At 35.2% G+C, this 21,612-nt stretch overlaps 1 protein-coding gene across 5 annotated transcripts in view; it reads left to right on the plus strand.

The window, feature by feature from the left end:
- The window catches only part of shisal1b (shisa like 1b), a 44,495-nt gene that overhangs the window by 11,913 nt on the left and 10,970 nt on the right, over positions 1–21,612 (plus strand). For 4 of the 5 annotated variants that reach the window (XM_077711157.1, XM_077711158.1, XM_077711161.1 and 1 more), the window contains 3 exons: positions 13,759–13,938; positions 16,733–16,946; positions 20,274–20,580. In XM_077711157.1, the coding sequence (XP_077567283.1) occupies positions 13,872–13,938; positions 16,733–16,946; positions 20,274–20,580 (588 nt within the window). In that variant the 5' untranslated portion in view covers positions 13,759–13,871. Of the gene's footprint in view, positions 1–13,758; positions 13,939–16,732; positions 16,947–20,273; positions 20,581–21,612 lie in introns of those variants that run through there. The other variant, XM_077711160.1, reaches the window with a different exon arrangement.

Here is a 21,612-nt window from a genome sequence, read left to right on the forward strand (position 1 = left end):
TTCGCCTTATAGTCGTGAAAATACGGTAATTGCTATTAACTTGCAGCTATGAATCACTCACTCACTACTTTACAGTCACCTCTAGAGCCAGCCATTGTTGATGTTTTGGATTTTTTTGGTATAAAATCTTGCAGTGGGGGAGGAGCTATATGATGGAAGATTTTGTAAATTAAGATAGCATCTGCATATTTAACAGTATTGAGTATTCAGTTCAGGCGTTTGTGTTTTTTTAATATCAAACAGTGGTGGTTTTTCGTTTTCTGTTTTTTTCCCATATATAAGGCGCACTGGATTATAAGGCGCACTGTCTATTTTGGAGAAAATTTGAGACTTTTAAGTGCGCCTTATAGTGGTGAAAATACGGTAATTGCTATTGACTTCCAGCTATGAAGCACTCAGTCACTACACAGTCACCTCTAGAGCCAGCCATTTTTGATGTTTTTGTATAAAATCTTGCAGTGGGGGAGGAGCTATATGATGGAAGGTTTTGTAAACTAAGATGGTATCTGCATATTTAACAGTATTGAGTATTCAGTTCAGGCGTTTGTTTTTTAATATCCGACAGTGATGGTTTTTCGTTATTGGTTTTGTTTTTTTCCCATATACAAGGCGCACTGGATTATAAGGCGCACTGTATTATAAGGCGCACTGTCGATTTTGGAGAAAATGTAAGACTTTTAAGTGCGCCTTATAGTCGTGAAAATACGGTAAGTTAGACTCTAGGATGTGATGAAAGAGGCAGACTACTGTTTTTTTTTTTGGGTTCAGCCTTTAAATCACTTCAAATTGTCTTGTTCTTACAAAGAAGACGCTTTGTAGACTTTCAGGAATGACCTTAATGTTGACCTTTCTCTTCTCCACTGCTTTACAACTTGTTAGAATTCTCCGGTAAGACGATACGGTGCGATGACAAATGGTGCTTGTTTACGACAGATGGTCCTTTTGTCTTTTTTTGGCTCTCTTTGCCCGTTTCGCTATGTATGGCACGTATTAGAAATTCCCAGTATGAAGGCTGTGAACTGGAGTACAATGCAGGTATTCCCAAACTGGGATTAAAACTGGAATGGCATTCAGCCATGATTTTTAGTCTATGTCCTCTAAAGCGTTTTTTTTATTTTTGTGGTTTTAATGGAGGAAATGTGTTGCTCGGACGTTTGGTCCCCGGTCTTTTGGTGACAGTGTTTACTGTTGAAACCAGCTCTTTATATTCGTGAGAGAGACTTTAATATCTAAGAGTTTAATATTTAAGAGAGTTTAATATCTAAGAGAGTTTAATATCTAAGAGAGTTTAATATCTAAGTACTGTTTAATATTTAGGTACTCTTTAATATCTAAGTACTGTTTAATATTTAAGTACTGTTTAATATTTAAGTACCGTTTAATATCTAGGTACCATTTAATATCTAAGTACTGTTTAATATCTAAGTACTGTTTAATATCTAAGTACTGATTAATATCTAAGTAATGTTTAATATCTAAGTACTGTTTAATTTCTAAGTACTGTTTAATATCTAAGTACTTTTTAATATCTAAGTACTGTTTAATATCAAAGTACTGATTAATATCTAAGTACTTTTTAATATCTAAATACTGTTTAATATCTAAGTGCATTTGACCGGCGACCAAAAGACCGGCAACCAAAACACCGGCGGCCAAACGTCCGGTCACGATGATATGTAGATAGATGCTTGGCATCTTGAGTGGTTAGCATGTTGGCCTCGCAACTCTGGGGTTCTAGATTCAAATCCAGGTCGATGAACTTGTGTGGGTTTTCTCTGGGTACTCCAGTTTGCTCCCACATTCCCAAAAACATGCATGCTAGGCTAATTAAACACTCTAAATTACCCTTAGGTATTAATATGAGCGTGAATAGCTGTCCTTCTCTTCGTGCGCTGTGATTGGCTGCCCACCAATTCGAAGTCAGGTACCGGCACCCCCTCTAGTGAGGATAAAACCATTCAGAAAATGTTCCATGTGCCTGAAAATACGATAGATTAGCTTCATCCTTAACGAAAAAATTCTCCTAAATGCTATCAAATATGTATAATTCTTTGTTTTTGAATGTTATGGTAAGCTAAATTACCCAACAGTATTTTTAGTCCTATAAATACCAGGAAAGCATGTTGACAGAGATAATACTATATATATGAAAGACTCAATTCTGAGTCATTATGAGCTGAAATGACGGTAATTTCCAATTTTGGAGGCAATTCCAGCGCCAAGCATAAATCCTTCACTGTCGTATAATGACTAATAATAAAGCCTTTTGGATATTATTAGTCATAAAAGTCAATTGGCAGTCCGAAAAGCCGCCTTGGAGGCTTTTAATGAGGGTACTGGTAAAGTTCAGGAGGGTTCAATTCCCCCAAGTGGGTCAAAGTTAGGACGATTCCCAAAATTATCGTCATAAAAGCTGGAATTCGTTGGATTGGTTCGTTAACAGGTCGTAGAAATTGGACGCCAATTGGATTGGTCTTTTAGTTGGTGTGGTTGGGGGATAGCGGGGGGTCTTTGCGTCAATCCCGTGTCGGAAATGTTGCGGTTGTGGAAAAATGAAGTTGGAGTACAAGGATAAGTTGAGGTTTTGGGGTTTTTATTGGTTGGTAAAACTCGGTTTTCGGAAAAAAAGGTTAAAAGGTCAGAGGAAAAAATTGGTTGGCAGTTGTGTGATTGCTAAAATAAATGTTTTGTTCAGGTTGGGGAAGAAAAGGTAGTAATAAAAGATAATTGATTCAAGATTATAGGTTTTTTAAAGGAAGGGAAAAATGATTTTTGTTGAAGTTGTGGTCATTTTGACTTTGACTGCTTTGGATGAAAAGTATAAATCTTAGAAAACCAATCAAAAACAAGTATTAGAAAGAAGATAGTATTTAAAAAAATATTTTTGTCAATTTAAGGATTTTAAAAAAGTTTTGGTGTAAATTTTAGCATTAAGTTAAAAAATTTGAATACATGTTTTTAAATTTTTAAATTATTAACATAGTAAATCAAGTGTAAATACATGTTTTTAAATGTGTAATAGTAGTAATAAAAGATAATTAATTCAAGATTACAGTTTTTTTAAGGCAAAAAAAAGACATTTTTTGTTGAAATTGTGGTAATTTTGACTTTGACTGCTTTGGATGAAAAATAGAAATGTTGGAAAACCAATCAAAAACAAGTATTAGGAAAAAGATAGTATATTTAAAAAATATATTTTTTGTCAATTTAAGGATTTTAAAAAGTTTTTTGTACATTTTAGGATTAAGTTAAAAAGTTAAAATACATGTTTTTAAATGTCGGAGAAATTTTTAACATACTAAATCAAGTGTAAATACATGTTTTTAAACATGAGAGAAATTATTAAAATTATAAAGCAAGTAAAATAATATTTTGAAATATCAATGGTTTCCAAATTCATGCAAAATTACCCAAAAATGTAAATTTTAGCATTAAGTCAAAAATTTAAAATACATGTTTTTAAATGTGAGAGAAATTAATAAAATAATAAAGTAAGTGTATGCAAGTAAAATAATATTTTGAAATATAAATGATTTCAAAATTCATGCAAAATGACCCAAAAATTCCGTTATTTATCCTCACAAGGATCACAGGTGTTAACGATAGTTATACCTGAAAATTTGGTTGAGTACAAAATAAGCTGATTGGCCACCAGTTGCAGTGAAAAAAAATAAAATAAATAAAAAAACATTCACTAAGCATTTAAAAAAAATTGAAGTACACAAAGTCTCCAAATGATCCTCCAAAATATCAAAATAATTAAATTTAACATTTTCATTTTCAACCAATCAAAAAATCCCTTATTTCTCTTTTAATTCTAATCAAACACATTTATGTGCGTCCATTTTGTAAAAAAAATCCATATATGATAAATATTTGACCACCAGTGGATTTATATTCTAAAAAAAAAATGAAGTATTGCCTTCTCTATAGTGTGTGTGTGTGTATGTTATGCAAACCACTTAAACTGGTCGCTCCAGGGGATAAAAACAAAGATAATGAAGCTACTCTGTTATTCTTCCCATGTATCTTTATCCGCGTTTCATAAGAAATCCTTCATTTTTTTCTCCCATTGTCACCAGGCTGTTTATTTCGGGCTATTTTGAATCCGGGGGTCAGTTGGTCTGACAATCGGGAACATTTCCAAGAGATATATACGTAGACGTAGCGAGCCCGGCTGGGGTGTTAAAGTGAATCCCGCCGGCAAACAATGGCAGCTTGTGTTTGGAGATACTCGGTTGTCTTCGTGCTTCCACCGTGGTGACAATAGTCTGCAGGGGGCGGGGGTTGAGATAAATGCAAGCCAGGGACAGCTGATGGTGTAAATATAGCGTTAGCTTACCGTTCTTAGCCAATTAAAGGGCCCATATAGTCTGTCTGAACAATCCACTTTACTCAGGAACTTTTATAAGTGGCTTTGTTACTCATTGGCTGTCAACTGTCTCAGTACAAATAGTTTGGGCGTCAACCAATGATGTCTATGATTCATTTTTTTGACATTTTGTAGTACAGGGGTGGGCAAATTTTTGGGCCAGGGGGGGCCACATTGAGTATAAAGATTTGGCAGATGGGCGGGGTCAGGAGAAGATAGGATACATGTAAAAAAGTGCATCCGTTAAGAGTACATATGAAATATAAAGAGAAAAAAAGGACTAAAGTATCAACATACTCATCACTCGTCATTAAAATAAAAAGTATAAAGTACAAAGTCAAGTCAAAAGGAATGTATTAAGAACTATTAAAATGTCATTTAAAAACAGATAGAGGGACTGTAAAACACGAAAAACAAATAAAAGTGGACACAGCTACTGCCCTCAGCACTCTCAACAACGCTTTCCATATTTTAGCTGACAGGTTAGCTCAGGGGTGGGCAAACTTTTGGGCCCGGAGGCCACATTGACTTTAAAGATTTGACAGATGGGCGGAGTCAGTACAAGATAGGATACATGTAAAAAAGTGCATCCGTTAACAGTACATATGAAATGTAAACGGAAAAAAAGGACTAAAGTATTAACATACTCATCACTCATCATTAAAGTCAAAAGTATAAAGTACAAGGTAAAGTTTAAAAGAAAAAAAAATACAAAATACCCCCAAAAAATAAAAAAATAGTACAAAGTCAAGTCAAAAGGAATGCATTAAGAAATATTAAAATGTCATTTAAAAAAAGATAGAAGGGCTTTAAAACATGAAAAACAAATAAGAATGGACAGAACTACTGCCATTGGCTTCCGCGTAACGGCGCCATCTTGGGGTGAAAAAAAAAACATTATTTGGACAATGTCGGCGGGCCGGATTAAAAAGCCTAACGGGCCCTAATGTAGCCCGCGGGCCGTAGTTTTCCAATGTCAGGGTTAGCCATTCCAAAGAGCCACATGTGGCTACCGAGCCATAGCCTCCCTTACCCTGCCATAGGCCATATGATACATAACAAAACTGATGTGAGTGAACGCACAGGCTAACTTTTTCTTTAGCGATTAGCTCCTAGCGTGTACGAATAGAAGCAAACGGGGAGATTTACAAGGACCAATCAGCCGGCTGAATACATTTTCCACATCAAACATTCTAAATAAAGACCAGAGGCGGTTGGATTGTTTTAGTCTGGTGGCTTGATGTTGCCTGGGAGACATTTACGTCATGCTAGATACGACAAGTGAGAGTAACATCAATTAATTAGCAGTGTAGTAAAAAGGAGGGGGGGGGGGTGCCGGAGAGGAGGTGGGGGTAACAAATTGCGGTTGCCATAACGCCAACGAGGCCGTATAAATGGGTTGGGTTATTGTGCGCCACACGTACCTAACGGCACGGGTGGCCTGTTTGGCTTTCACGGCGCTAATGGTTTGTTAGCTTTACGCATGCTAATAAAAGTCGCATCTGCTCGTTGTGTTGTCACCCGCCGAGAAATGTCACTGTGAAAGGAGACGTTTGGTGTACTCGTCACCTTGTTTTTTTTCACTTTTTTGGTTTGTTTTTTTGGGGTGATTAAGGGTTAGCGTCATTTTTCAGAACTCATTCTATTATGATGTTATGACTGTTAGATGGGAAAAGGTTGCTGAGGGTATGGATCGTTTGGTGCAGTGTGATTTTGTTAAGTTAAGATAGGGGATTATTTGTTTTAAAAACACTGTTGATTGAAAATTCTGTGCTAAATCAGGGGTGTAAGACTCGGGTTGGTTCGCGTCAACTTGATTTTAAGGGCTGGACCATTTTAGATATAATATTTAAGTCTTTTTTAATAAATGGATTAAAAGAACTGGATTAAAAACCCTGAATATTCTGTTTTTTGGTCTAAACAATGTTTATTTTAGCTTTTTTAAATATTTTTTGATTTTAGAAAATGATTTTTGAACTAAAAACACAGAAAAATGATTAAAAAATTACAATTATTGATTTAAAAAGGGGAAAATATCAGGAAATTTAATGTATATCTAACCATTTAATAAATAACATTTAGTTATTTTTTTAAATGGATGAAAAGCCCGGAATATTCAGTTTTTTAGAAATCTAAAACAATATTTATTTGAGCTTTTTTAAAATATATTTTTAGATTTTACAAAATTATTTTTGAACTAAAAACAGAAAAAATGGATTTAAAAATGACAATTATTGATTTAAAAGGGTGAAAATCAAGAAATTTAATACACATCTATACTTTAATCTTAATTTGATCCTAAAACAGAAAGTCGGCACTCATCATTTACTTTCCCGGCCCACAAAAAATGATGCGCCGGGCCAAAATTTGGCCCACGGGCCGCCACTTTGACACCATAATTTCTGATCATGTGATCAGACTAGGGAAACTCTCTATACATTTCTTCCCTATCAACAAACAACCATCCATACATCACACATAAGGGCCAATTTTGATTGACTTGGATGAACCTGCCAATCCATACACACACATAAGGATATGAATTTTGATTGGATCCATTTGCATGATGTATTTTCCTATCTTTACACTTGAAAATCAATCTCTGGAACGGCACCTGGACTCAAAAAAATTGCGGTGTGATATCCAGCTGTTGCAAGCAATCTAATTCCAATAGAAGCAAAGACGCATTTTTTTGTGTATTTCTGGTGTCAAACGAGCTGCCATAGGATTGGTTTTGCCTGCAGTGCCTGATTTCCCATTCAAATCAGCATTTAAAATGCAAGGCAAGCTGGAGAAGGGAAAGGGTGGGCGTAGATCAGCCATTTCTGACAATTCAATCCCGTCAAACCGGGTGAAACTGTAATTACCAAAGCTTTGGCATTGTGTGCGGTGGTTCTTCATCTTCTAGACCAGGGGTGTCAAACATACGGCCCGCGGGCCGGATCCGACCCGGGGAAGAAAGCTGCATTGTATTAAAAAATGAATTTTCTTGGAAATATGTAGTTCTTGTATTATCCGTTAGGGGGCGCAGTGTTTTAATACGTGCAGACAACATGAATTGACATTTATTTGTGTTCTTATGTTATTCTCTTGTTCATAATATATTGTTCATAATGAAAAGGGATTTTTTTTATACAAATTTTGATAATTTACTCATTTTTTTGCACTAATTATTAGTATTAGTGACTAATATAAAGGAAAAAATAGTGGGCTTATTTTTAGTTCTATGTCATTTTGCAATGAGTTTACTGGTCCGGCCCGCTTGATCTCTAATTAAGATGTATTTGGCCCGCAGACCAAAGGGAGTTCGACACCCCCGTTCTAGCCTGAAATATGTACGACATATCTGGATTTGGATTTTGGTGATAAAAGACAACCTTCAATGTTCACTTGTTAAAATGAGCAAACGTCATCGTCATTGATACGAATTGTGGATCCTTCCAATCTGGGTTCTACACTTGATTTATCACCAACTATAAAACTGGTCAAGGATGACATTTCTGAGTGATTAGCACGTTTTGGGGTCATGAGTTCAATCCCGGGTTGGTTTTTACACTGTGGAGTTTGTATAGTCTCCCTGGGCTTGTGTGGGTTTTCTCTGGGTACTCCAATTACCTCCCACATCCCCAAAAACATGCATGCTAAGCTAATTGAAGACTCTTAATTGCCTATAGCTATGATTGGTTGTCCTTTGTCGCCTTCTGATTGGCTGGCCACCAATTCCGCCTGCTGGGATAGGCTCCAGCACCCCCCAACCCCACCCCACCACCTACAAAATGAATGACAATATGACAGTTTAAGTGAAAACGCACCCGCGTTGACTGTACTTATTGTAAACTCCAGTTATGAATTATTGAAAGAGGGAAGACTTTTATTTACTTTGACGGTTTGTCACCGTTTTGGAAGAAAAACGGAGAAGTTTATTTTGGAGTGTACCATAAAATGGAGGATGGGGGGGGCTTCTCTAAGAATTTTGACAGGAAGTTAAAAGGCTTCTCTTGAGAAAATATATTTAGAAGGTCAAAAAGGGACGTTCTATTTTTTTCTTACTGTTTAAGTGTCTTGGCAGTTTGACAAAGTCATAATAATGTTCTTAAAAATAGGAAGAGTTGTTGGTTCTATTTTTTTTTGACTATTTATATTCTATTTCCTGGAGGAAGTATTGGGGGAAACTTTTTCACTGTACTTGAACCCCCCCAAAAAAATCCATTTTAATAGTTAGAAGAATGATTTGTTGCTTTGCAACCCGCATTTAACGGCGAAATGAAAATGACTTGGAAAACACATGAAAAATGTGCCTTATTAATTGATCAATGTTGGAGGAAATTAAAGTTCGACCTGTTCCGGCTCACACGCGTATTATTATTGGCTATAATGAAAAAAAAAAGTGTTGATGACGACTTACACACTCACAAACACACAAATAAATAATCTTCTATTAAAAAATCACGCTAGATTAGACAAGATGTTCCCGGAAGAATTGTTAAAATGACATTTTAGACCTTTTTATTTAACGTGACATTTATTTATCATCTAAAAAGTGTCCATTTCATGCAAAAAGTATTTTATCTCACCATTTTTTTGTCATCATTTAATCTCATTACACTTGTTATATGTTTTTTAACTTTAGCATATTTTACTTCTACAAAAGCCTGAAATGGAACTCATGTATTATTATTAATATTTTTTTGGAATTGAATTATATTGGCTAACTTTATTTGGGATATTTCATTGTCACTATAGCAATATGGTGAGAATACAGACACAGAAAAAGACATTTTAGACATAAAGAAATAGGTAATAAGTAACTTAATAAATAAATGTATATACATTAATATACAATTAAAAAAATATATAAATAAATTAATAAAAAGTAAATACATATATAAGTAAATTAATGAACAAGTAAATCAATGTAAAGATAAATTAATAAACATGTAAATAAATATATAAGTAAATTAATAAACAAGTAAATAAATATATGAGTAAATTAGTAAACAAGTAAATAAATATATAAGTAAATTAATAAACAAGTAAATAAATATATAAATGAATTAATAAACAAGTAAATAAATATAGGTTAAATAATAAACAAGTAAATAAATATATGAGTAAATTAATACACAAGTAAATAAAAAATATTAATAAATGAATAAACAAGTAAATAAAAATATCAATAAATGAATAAACAAGTAAATAAATATATAAATAAATGAATGGACAAGTAAATAGATAAATTAATAAACAATTTTATAAATATATACAAATAAATTAACATGTAAATGAATAAAAAACATAATTTTAGGGATTTGGCCAGATGACTTAAATCAATCCCCCAATAAATTCCCTTATTATTTCCCCTTTTCCAACCAATCACGTTCCTCCAAATTCCATCATCCAAAACCAAGCCAAGAAAACATTACATTTCATTCCCAAAATGCTCCGCCCACTTCATCTGCCTATTGGATAAATAATCCATCAAAAGCCCATAGTGACAAAAGTAAAAGGGTGTCTCCGATGAATTAATAATAATTTGCACAAGGCCAAGTAAGTATTCTCCCGTCAGCCTCCGCCGCCATCGACCTTAATATTTCAACACGTACCAGAATGTACGGCACAAAAGCTTTTTGTCCTCTCCAAATCTTTCCTTCATTTATTTCACGACTTTTTCCACGCCGGGAGTTTGTTAATATCCACCTGGTTTGTTTATATACCGTATTTTCACGACTATAAGGCGCACCACATTATAAGGCGCACCCTCAATTAATGACATTTTTTTCCATATATAAGGTGCACTGTATTATAAGGCGCACTGTCTATTTTGGAGACAATTTAAGATTTTTAAGTGCACCTTATAGTGGTGAAAATATGCTAATTGCTATTGACTTTCAGGTATGAAGCATTCACTACTTTACAGTCACTTCTAGAGCCAGCCATTGTTGAGGTGTTGGATTTTTTTGGTATAAAATCTTGCAGTAGGGGAGGAGCTATATGATGGAAGATTTTGTAAACTAAGATGGCATCTGCATGTTTAACAGTATTGAGTATTCAGTCCAGGCCTTTGTGTTTTTTTAATATCCGACAGTGGTGGTTTTTCGTTTTCTGTTTTTTTCCCATATATAAGGCGCACTGGATTATAAGGCGCACTGTCTGTCTATTTTGGAGAAAATTTAAGACTTTTAAGAGCGCCTTATAGTGGTGAAAATACAGTAATTGCTATTGACTTCCAGGTATGAAGGTAGCACTTACTACACAGTCACCTCTAGAGCCAGCCATTGTTGATGTTTTGGATTTTTTGGTATACAGTCTTGCAGTGGGGGAGGAGCTATATGATGGAAGATGTTGTAAACTAAGATGGCATCTGCATATTTAACAGTATTGTTTCAGTTCAGGCGTTTGTGTTTCGTTTAATATCCGACAGTGGTGTTTTTTCGTTTTTGGTTTTCTGTTTTTTTCCATATATAAGGCGCACTGTATTATAAGGCCCACTGTCTATTTCTGAGAAAATGTAAGACTTTTAAGTGCGCCTTATAGTCGTGAAAATACGTTACGTAAAAACGTTTTGCCGTCTATGTATAGTCGACCCGCGTCACGTTTGACGACGTGCTATTCTCGGAACAAAGCGTGCCTAGACACGAAATTGTGCGCCGTGTGGTTCCACGTGGCCCTCCGCGAACGTGCCGCAGATGGAGAGGAGCTGAACCTATGAACGTTTCGTACCGTGTGGGGAGTGCGCGCGGGGTGCCGAGGGACGGTGTTTTGTGAGCGAGTCGCTCGTAAATGGTTTTCGTGGTAGAGTGCACCGAAGCGATGAATGCCCGCAATCACGGATGTTTCCAGTTGTACCGTCGAGGGTCGCTGACGGGGAAATAAAAGGGTTAGGGATAGTTTTTTTATGTGGGTAAAACATGCTCAAATTGTGGGGGATATTTTTGCTGATTTTTTAGGATTGACTGGATTTTTGCTGATATTTTTTTGGGGCAAGAGACAGGATGGATACTTTGAAAATGCAGAATATAGAATTGTATACAAAGTTACATTTCGAACACACGGGGTTTAAATAGATTGACGAGAGTTGATTACAAAATACACCCAGCTGGTTACTTTTTTTTCGGAAGGAGACAGGACAGAGACTTTAAAATACGCAAGATAGAATTATATATAAAGTTACATTTCAAATACACAGGGTTTTAGTAGATTGACAAAGGTTTTGAGACACTTTGCCTTTCAAATGAATGATAAAATGTCTCAAAATTTATGTTATGTTAGCCCCTCATATTTTTTTTGACATATTTTAGTTGGGACATTTTTTTTTTCATTAGTTAGTTAGTTTTTTAGTTTTGTTTTTTGTCTGTAGTTCATCGGTTTGTACAGATTATTTTTTAGTTATTTAATTAGTTTTTTTGTATTATTTTTTTGTCCATAGTTCATCAGTTTGTACAGATTATTTTTTAGTTATTTAATTAGTTTTTTGTATTATTTTTTTGTCCATAGTTCATCAGTTTGTACAGATTATTTTTTAGTTATTTAATTAGTTTTTTGTATTATTTTTTTGTCCATAGTTCATCAGTTGGTACAGATTTATTTTTTAGTTATTTAGTTATTTTTTTTAGTTTTATTTTTTTGTCTGTAGTTCATCAGTTTGTACAGATTATTTTTTAGTTATTTAATTAGTTTTTTGTATTATTTTTTTGTCCATAGTTCATCAGTTGGTACAGATTTATTTTTTAGTTATTTAGTTATTTTTTTTAGTTTTATTTTTTTGTCTGTAGTTCATCAGTTTGTACAGATTATTTTTTAGTTATTTAATCCGTTTTTTAGTATTATTTTTTTGTCCATAGTTCATCAATTGGTACAGATTATTTTTTAGTTATTTAATCTGTTTTTTAGTATTATTTTTTTGTCCATAGTTCATCAGTTGGTACAGATTATTTTTTAGTTATTTAATTAGTATTTTTGTATTATTTTTTTTTCCATAGTTCATCAATTGGTACAGATTATTTTTTAGTTATTTAATTAGTTTTTTTGTATTATTTTTTGTCAATAGTTCATCAGTTGGTACAGATTTATTTTTTAGTTATTTAGTTATTTTTTTTAGTTTTATTTTTTTGTCTGTAGTTCATCAGTTGGTACAGATTATTTTTTAGTTATTTAATTAGTTTTTTGTATTATTTTTTTTGTCCAGAGTTCATCAGTTTGTACAGACTATTTTTTAGTTATTTAATTAGTTTTTTGTATTATTTTTTTGTCCATAGTTCATCAGTTTGTACAGATTATTTTTTAGTTATTTAATTAGTTTTTTGTATTATTTTTTTTGTCCAGAGTTCATCAGTTGGTACAGAATTTTTTTTTAGTTTTTTAGCTATTTTTTTTTGTTTTATTTTTTGTCCGTAGTTCTTCTTGCTCTGTTAAATACAATTCCCGTCATGTACTTTTTGTGTATAAAGTATTTAGCAAATGGAAACCCTTCTACGTCCCTGGCTAGCATCCAAACGCTAATTCCACTGAAAGGAAGTGCAATGTGACTAATTGAGGCTCTCTCCAACCAACCGCCGTTCCAACAAAGTGAGTCTCGTTCACCGGCAGGTCATTAACAACGTCACTTAAATGTCTTGGCGCCGCTACATTGGGCTATCAGCTCACCAAAGAGACATTGACAGGCCAGATCTCATGATTGGAATGACCCTCAGGAGCTGACAATGGAAAACACTCAGTGACTAAGCAATTATGGATAGTATAAAGACGGCATCCATTTTAGGTACCGTATTTTCACGACTATAAGGGGCACCGCATTATAAGGCGCACCCTCAACGAATGACATTTTCCCTATTTATAAGGCGCACTGTATTATAAGACGCACTGTATTATAAGGCGCACTGTATTATAAGGCACACTGTCTATTTTGGAGAAGATTTAAGACTTTTAAGTGCGCCTTATAGTGGTGAAAATACGGTAATTGCTATTGACTTCCAGGTATGAAGCACTCACTCGCGTCACAGTCACCTCTAGAGCCAGCCATTGTTGATGTTTTGGATGTTTTTGTATAAAATCTTGCAGTGGGGGAGGAGCTATATGATGGAAGATGTTGTAAACTTATATTGCATCTGCATATTTAACAGTATTGAGTATTCAGTTCAGGCGTTTGTGTTTTTTTTAATATCCGACAGTGGTGGTTTTTCGTTTTTTGGTTTTCTGTTTTTTCCATATATAAGGCGCACTGGATTATAAGGCGCACTGTCTATTTTGGAGAAAATGTAAGACTTTTAAGTGCGCCTTATAGTGGTGAAAATAGGGTAATTGCTATTGGCTTCCAGGTATAAAGCACTCACTCACTACACAGTCACAGCTCCTCATCTTGTTTTTCTCTTGTCTTTTTTTCCCATCAGGGTTCCTGACATCCTGCAGTAGTGTCATCTTCATCCTCACCATCATCATCATCATCTTCAACAACCATGTGACCACATCCTGCAGCCCACTTTGGCCACATGACCCCGAGAAGATGACGATCACCAGTCGGCAGTCCTTGAATGTCCTGACGGTCATTTTTCTTTTGCTGTCCACTGCAGGTCAAAACTTTCTTTTTTAACTTTAAAATGAGCGTGATTTTGCGGCAAAAACTCGCTCATAAGATAAATGTGCTAAAAGATTTTATGTTCTCAAAAATTCCCAAAGATATTACTTATATATCGAGTTTTTTAATGATTTTATACTTTTAACTACAGTGTTACCTCAATGTCGATATTCTCATAACGCAAACTAACGTTTCCCATAATAATAAACAAAAAACTAATTAATTTGTTCCAACCCTCTGAAAAATACACCGAAAACAAGATATTGGATTGGAAAAACATTTTTATTTGTTCTAATTCGCGATCTTTTAACAAAGTAACAAATAACTAAATGTTTTTTTAATTATTTATATATTTTTTAGCCCTGGATGGCGCTGTCAGGCGGAAGCTAGTGGCAGTAGCTTTGTCCACTCTTATTCGTTTTTAGTGTTTTACAGCCCTTCTATCTTTTTTTAAATGACATTTTAATACTTCTTAATACATTCCTTTTTACTTTGTACTTTATACTTTTCACTGTAATGATGAGTGATGAGTATGTTAATACTTTAGTCCTTTTTTTCTGTTTATATTTCATATGTACTGTTAACGGAGGCACTTTTTTATAAGTATCCTATCTTGTAATTTATGAAAAACTTTGCTAAAAAGATGCAAAAAGTGAACCAGGGTTCCCGATTGGTCGCCGCAGACCAGCAATGTCAAAAACTGAAAAACAGATTTCCAGTTTTTCCTTCTTAATTCAAATTTTAATCTTTAATACATTCCCTTTTACTTTACTATGTACTTTATACTTTTTACTTTAATGATAAGTGATGAGTATATTAATACTTTAGCCCCCTTTCCAGTTTATATTTCATATGTACTGTTAACGGATGCACTTTTTTATATGTATCGTATCTTCTGCTGACTCCGCCCATCTTTCAAATTTTTAAACTCAATGTGGCCTCCCAAACCTGAACTAACGAGACAAAAACACTGCAAAAGATGTCTCCAGAGTTTAAAAAAAACTAATTTTACCAACTCGAGTACCCCAAACGTAACTTTACAACACCGTAAAAGAAAACGAAGCAGGTAAATTACAAGACAGTCCTTCGGCGTCCCTTGAGGGAACCAATCAGACGCTACTTTAAACCGCCCTCATCATCTCCATACTTTACAATCCACTTTTGCCTGTTCAGCTCTTTTTTATGTCCTAGAATTTATGAGCCTTAGAAGCGCTAATGAGTCCTGTTACACCGTCCCCAACATGTGTAGTGAGCGTAAAGGTCGAGCAAAACGCTTTACGGCACCCCCTTTTTTTTGGTGGCGTCCTGAGATGAATATGATTGTTCTGCGGCAAGATAAAAATCTAACCTGAAAGAGATGGCGGCCTTTATTTAAATGCTGATCTCACCCAAACACGTCTAAGTGGACCTTCATCTTATTCTTTGGAAGCTTTTTTAGATAAAAGCAAACAGGCGTGCTTCAATGAAATTGAACTTAAAACGATCACTTCTTTCTTTCTCCCAATGTATGAAGCATTATTATAAACGATTTAAATGACAAGTACGGATAGGTAGTTTATTTTATGTCTTTTGTAACTGTCAACATCGTTTAATTGCTCACCTGGTGCTCGGATGTTTGGTCGCCGGTTAAATGGTGACAGAGAGTTTACTGTTGAAAGCAACTCTCAAAATTATATTCATGAGAGAGAGTTTATTATCTATGAGAGAGTCTAATTTCTAAAAGAGAGAGTTTAATATTAAGTATTGTTTAATATCAAAGTACTGTTTAAGATCTAAGTACTGTTTAAGTTCTAAGTATTGTTTAATATCTAAGTACAGTTTAATATCAAAGTACTCTTTAAGATCTAAGTACTGTTTAAGATCTAAGTATTGTTTAATATCCAAGTACTGTTTAAGATCTAATTATTGTTTAATATCCAAGTACAGTTTAATATCTAAGTACTGTTTAAGATCTAAGTATTGTTTAATATCTAAGTATTTTTTAATATCTAAGTTCTGTTTAAGATCTAAGTATTGTTTAATATCTAAGTACAGTTTAATATCAAAGTACTCTTTAAGATCTAAGTACTGTTTAAGATCTAAGTATTGTTTAATATCCAAGTACTGTTTAAGATCTAATTATTGTTTAATATCCAAGTACAGTTTAATATCTAAGTACTGTTTAAGATCTAAGTACTGTTTAATATCTAAGTATTTTTTAATATCTAAGTTCTGTTTAAGATCTAAGTACTGTTTAAGATCTAAGTACTGTTTAAGATCTAAGTACTGTTTAAGATCTAAGTACTGTTTAATATGTGAGTACTGTTTAATATCTAAGTACTGTTTAAGATCTAAGTACTGTTTAATATGTGAGTACTGTTTAATATCTAAGTACTGTTTAAGATCTAAGTACTGTTTAATATGTGAGTACTGTTTAACATCTAAGTACTGTTGAAAACAGTAGATATTTAGATATTAAACTCTCTCATGAATATAATTTTGAGAGCTGGTTTCAACAGTACTCAGATATTAAACAGTACTTAGATATTAAACAGTACTTAGATATTAAACAGTACTTAGATATTAAACAGTACTTAGATATTAAACAGTACTTAGATATTGAACAGTACTTAGATATTGAACAGTACTTAAACATTAAACTGTACTTAGATATTAAACAGTACTTAAATATTAAACAGTACTTAGATATTAAACAGTACCTAGATATTAAACTTCTCTCTTAGATGTCTCTTTTAGATATTAAAAACGTATAAGTTGACTGATGTGGTGTTTTGTTCTCGCCGTTATAGCACTCTCAGCTCACTACCGGGTGTGCGAGCCTTACTCCGACCACAAGGGGCGCTACCACTTTGGCTTCCACTGCCCCCGGCTGTCGGACAACAAGACGTACATGTTTTGCTGCCACCACAACAACACGGCCTTTAAGTACTGCTGCAATGACACCGAGTTCCAGATGCTCATGCAGATCAACCTCACCACCAACGCCGATGGATATTCACACAAGTGAGTACTACAAAAAATACCTTTAATAACCTTAGTAAACATTTTAAAATGAAACCAACATATTTAGATATACTAAAGGTGGCCTAAAAGATCGGTGACCGAAAGACCGGTGACCAAAATTCCGGCGACCAAACGTCCGGCGACCAATTTTACTGCGACCAAATGTCCGGTGATCAATTGCCTGGCGACCAATCGTCCGGTGACCAATCGTCCGGCGACCAATTGTCCTGCGACCAATCGTCCGGCGACCAAATGTCCAGTGATCAATTGTCTGGCGACCAATCACCTGGCGACCAATCGTCCGACAACCAATTGCTCGGCGACCAATCGCCCGGCGACCAATCGTCCAGTGACCGATCGTCCGGCGACCAAACGCCCAGCGACCAATTGTCCTGCGACCAATCGTCCGGCAACCAAATGTCCGGCGATCAATCGTCCGGCGACCAATTGTTCTGCGACCATTCGTCCGGCAACCATTCGTCCGGCAACCAATCGTCCGGTGATCAATCGTCCGGTGATTAATCGTCCGGCGACCAAACGTCCGGTCACAGGAATGGGGTGGAATGTTGTCCTAATGTCTTGCAATAATGCAAGAATGACGAGAATTTTCCTTTAAAAATGAGGGAATTGAAAATGATTGGAAATGCATTCCAGACTGTAAAACAACAAGGGTGTTCTCTGCAGGGCTGTCATATTCGAGAGAAAAAATGGCACGTACTGAGGCCATTGTGATAAAATAAATTGCTTTTATTCTTGCCATGTTAAATAGATCCATCCCGCTACGCTATGTTCCACCTTTTCAGCTCTTGTCCTAGTTTAAATTCAGGTCTTGCGTTTGAGGGGAATCCTGTTGGCTCGGAGAAAAGACAGAAAACAACATAACCTCCACAGACGCCGCACTCATATACGGAATGTGTACTGAATATGAAACGATTAGAGAAAAAAAACATTGCGGGCACCTTTGACAGAAAAATCAATTGGCTGAAGTATCCCATGTGCCATCTTGGATTGGATACTGTTTATTCCTTTGTTCTCAACAATTCAGATATTTCTTAGGCCAGCAGAGAAGGCCTTGAAGGCCCTGACGGCCCTACCACTGTAAACTGTAGTGAAAACAATTTCATTTTAGTGTCCTGTTTTTTTATTGAAAAAACAGTAAAGGACACTAAAATGAAATTGTTTCCACTACAGTTTACAGTGGTGGGGCCTTCAAGGCCTTCTCTGGAAGGATATTTTGTACAGTGAAAAGGATTTTTGGTTGAGTAAAATATGGATATATTCCTAAATAATATTTCAATTGTATGAGGTTATTATTGTTGATGTTTTTATGTGTTGCAGCTGTAGCTGCAGTAGCTATAAAATAATTTTTGAGGGTTAGATTGAATAGTTGAAGGCGCTATGACAAAATTCACGGACCGCAACTGACACTTTATGGTTTATGGCGACCAAAATGTACCAGAAAACGGCAACCAAAAGATTGACAACCAATAAAATGGCAGCCAAAAAACGGCAACCAAAAAAACTGCAACCAAAAAAAACGCAACCAAAAAAAACGCAACCAAAAAAACGCAACCAAAAAAAACGGCAGCCAAAAAAACGGCAACCAATAAAAACCGCAACCAAAAAAACGGCAACCAAAAAAAACGCCAACCATAAAAACGCAACCAAAAAAACGCAACCAAAAAAAACGGCAACCAATAAAAACCGCAACCAATAAAAACCGCAACCAAAAAAACGGCAACCAAAAAAACGGCAACCAAAAAAACGGCAACCAAAAAAAACGCAAACAAAAAAAACGGCAGCCAAAAAAAACGGCAACCAATAAAAACCGCAACCAAAAAAACGGCAACCAAAAAAACGGCAACCAAAAAAACGGCAACCAAAAAAACGGCAACCAAAAAAACGGCAACCAAAAAAACGGCAACCAAAAAAACGGCAACCAAAAAAACGGCAACCAAAAAAACGGCAACCAAAAAAACGGCAACCAAAAAATCGGCAACCAAAAAAACGGCGACCAATCGTCCAATTCAGACTAATTATTAATTATTAAAACGGCCGTGTCAAATGATGGCTGATAATATACATGGAGTAGATGCAACTGATATGAAAGAACCAGAATTTTAGTGAAGAAAAGACAGTTTGTCCCTCCAGACATTCTCAGTGGGAGGATTAGGTGACAAAAACACAGCTTGCATGGCCACTAATGCCCTCCCAGCATGCCACAGTGCCCGGCAGCATCACATTTCTTGACATTTTTCTTCAAATCCTGCAAATATGATCAGAAATTCTAGAAAAAATAATAATAATTAAATAATTGGAACTTGTTTTTTTGTTGTAAAGGTGGACATAAAGAATAGAAACAACGGTTCTCGACATTCTCGTTTATTTCTGCTTGAATATTCGCTATTTTTGGAAGGTCACGAATCACAATCGATTCTGTTCAGTCGATTGTGTTTTTGTTTGCTCCCCGTCGCTTTAAATAAAACGCTGTGTGGACAAAATGGGAATAAAAGTGTCCTTGTAAGCTTTAAGCATAGTCCTTGCTAAAAAAAAATAGAGTACCGTATTTTCACGACTATAAGGCGCACTTAAAAGTCTTACATTTTCTCCAAAATAGACAATGCGCCTTATAATCCAGTGCACCTTATATATGGAAAAAATGTCATTCATTGAGGGTGCGCCTTATAATTCGGTGCGCCTTATAGTCCTGAAAATACGGTAGTCTTTCTAATACCATAACATTTGCTTTTTGAATGCAGGGATTCTTTTCCCAAGGCTAATAAAATGTATTTTTTGGCTATTTTAGTATAAAATATTTGTATAGAAACCTCATATGTGGGTTTATTATTATTATTTTTTTACAATTGTACAATGAATCAATGAAATAATCCGTTATACTTGACTCCAAAATTATTTTTTTTAGCTGAATCTGTAATTTCCAAGTAATCAGATCACTCGTATGTACCTAAAACCCCCAAATCCACTTTTGTTGATTTCCATTGAGCAAACAACTCAGTGCTAATCATTTGTCATTGACACAAGTGCACAGAGGGGGTGACGTGAGTCAATCTCTGCCATTTAGTCTGTGATTTAACCCGAATTCTCACCCAAAAAAACAAAAAAATCCAAAAAATCGCCAAAAAAGCTCACTTACAAACGCATTTACGAAAAATAGTTGTAAAAATGTTGTTTCATTTCTCATTTAACGGGTGGGCGGGCCCTCCCAAAAAGCCGACTATTTGTATACAAGCCATTAAAATGTCACTTTTCCACCATACGCCCCATTAAACACAAAGTTGTTTACGTATCCATCCATCTTTTTTGCAGTAATTACACGGCCCTGGTGGGAGTTTGGATCTACGGCTTTTTCGTCATGGTGCTGCTGGCCCTGGACTTCCTCTACTACTCGGCCATTAATTACGAGCTATGTCGGGTCTACCTGGAAAAATGGGGTCTGGGTGGGCGTTGGCTAAAGAAAGCTCGAAGCCAATGGCAGCGGTCATTGGCGGAAGAGAGCCAAGCCCAAGCTCAGGCTCCGCCCACTGTTCCCGGCCTATACCAGCCCAGGCTCAGCCTCCGAGGGGAAAGCCACACCCCCACGTTGCTGCCCTACAACACATCCAGCGCGTGGTGAGTTCATCCTCTTATGCTAATGCACTAGTTCAGCCATTTTGAGACAGAGAGAACCAGAAACAATTCATATTTTCAATTGTTATTTGTTAATAGCCATACTCAGAATTTATTAGAAGTAAAAATACATGAAATTTAGTGCATTTTTAGTCATTTCACTGCCTTTTAAAGTAGGAAAAGTCTCAGAATTATGTTGATAAAATTGTTAGCTTGATGCTAATCGATGGGAAACATGCAGAAAGGTTTAATTAAAAACTGGATTATTAAAAGCAAAGTGTCCAGATTTTAAGATCACAGTTTAGCAGAGAGCCTTGAGCACCCATTAAAAGAGAGCCACATGTGGCTCCCGAGCCATAGGTTCCCTAGTTTGTCGGGAAAGATTCCCATTCAAGATTCCACAGGCTTACGGCTAATAGTACGATAGAGTTTAGGAATAAAATAAGTTTTTTTTATTTTTGAAATACATTAAATCGTAGTGAAATGATTATACTTAAATATAATATACTCACAAATTTTTGGTACAGTATGTTGTGATGAAACATTGCTGTTCTGCTTTGTGTTTATCTTTGACCTAAAAATAGCGTAAGAAAAGACTTATTCCCTGAGCCAGATTTAACCGGAAGCTTTCGTCTTTAAGCCTCTGTGGACCAAGTGACTGTTTTTGGTCATTTAGAAAAATTGGACCTCAATTTGGGTCATTTAAGTCACAATGTTAACATTGCTATATTTATGAGTATGGACTCCGTAGACCACAAAGGGAAGTTTGAATTGAATGTTTTTATTTTCATTATACAAGTATAATGAGATTGGAATTAAGTTCACAAATAACAACAACAAATAAACAGACAAATAAATAATCAAGAATTAAGTCATAAATAATACATAAGTCGTCAACATAGTAAGTAGTCACTACATAACTAATTAGGGAAGTGCAGAAATAACAATGTTAATATTAATGATGATGATGAGGATGATAGGGATGTTGATGATGAGGATGATAATAATAAGGATGAGGATGATGAAGATCATAATCATG

Source organism: Stigmatopora nigra, unplaced genomic scaffold (genome assembly GCF_051989575.1).
Source record: "Stigmatopora nigra isolate UIUO_SnigA unplaced genomic scaffold, RoL_Snig_1.1 HiC_scaffold_25, whole genome shotgun sequence".
Classification (NCBI taxonomy): Eukaryota; Metazoa; Chordata; class Actinopteri; order Syngnathiformes; family Syngnathidae; genus Stigmatopora; species Stigmatopora nigra.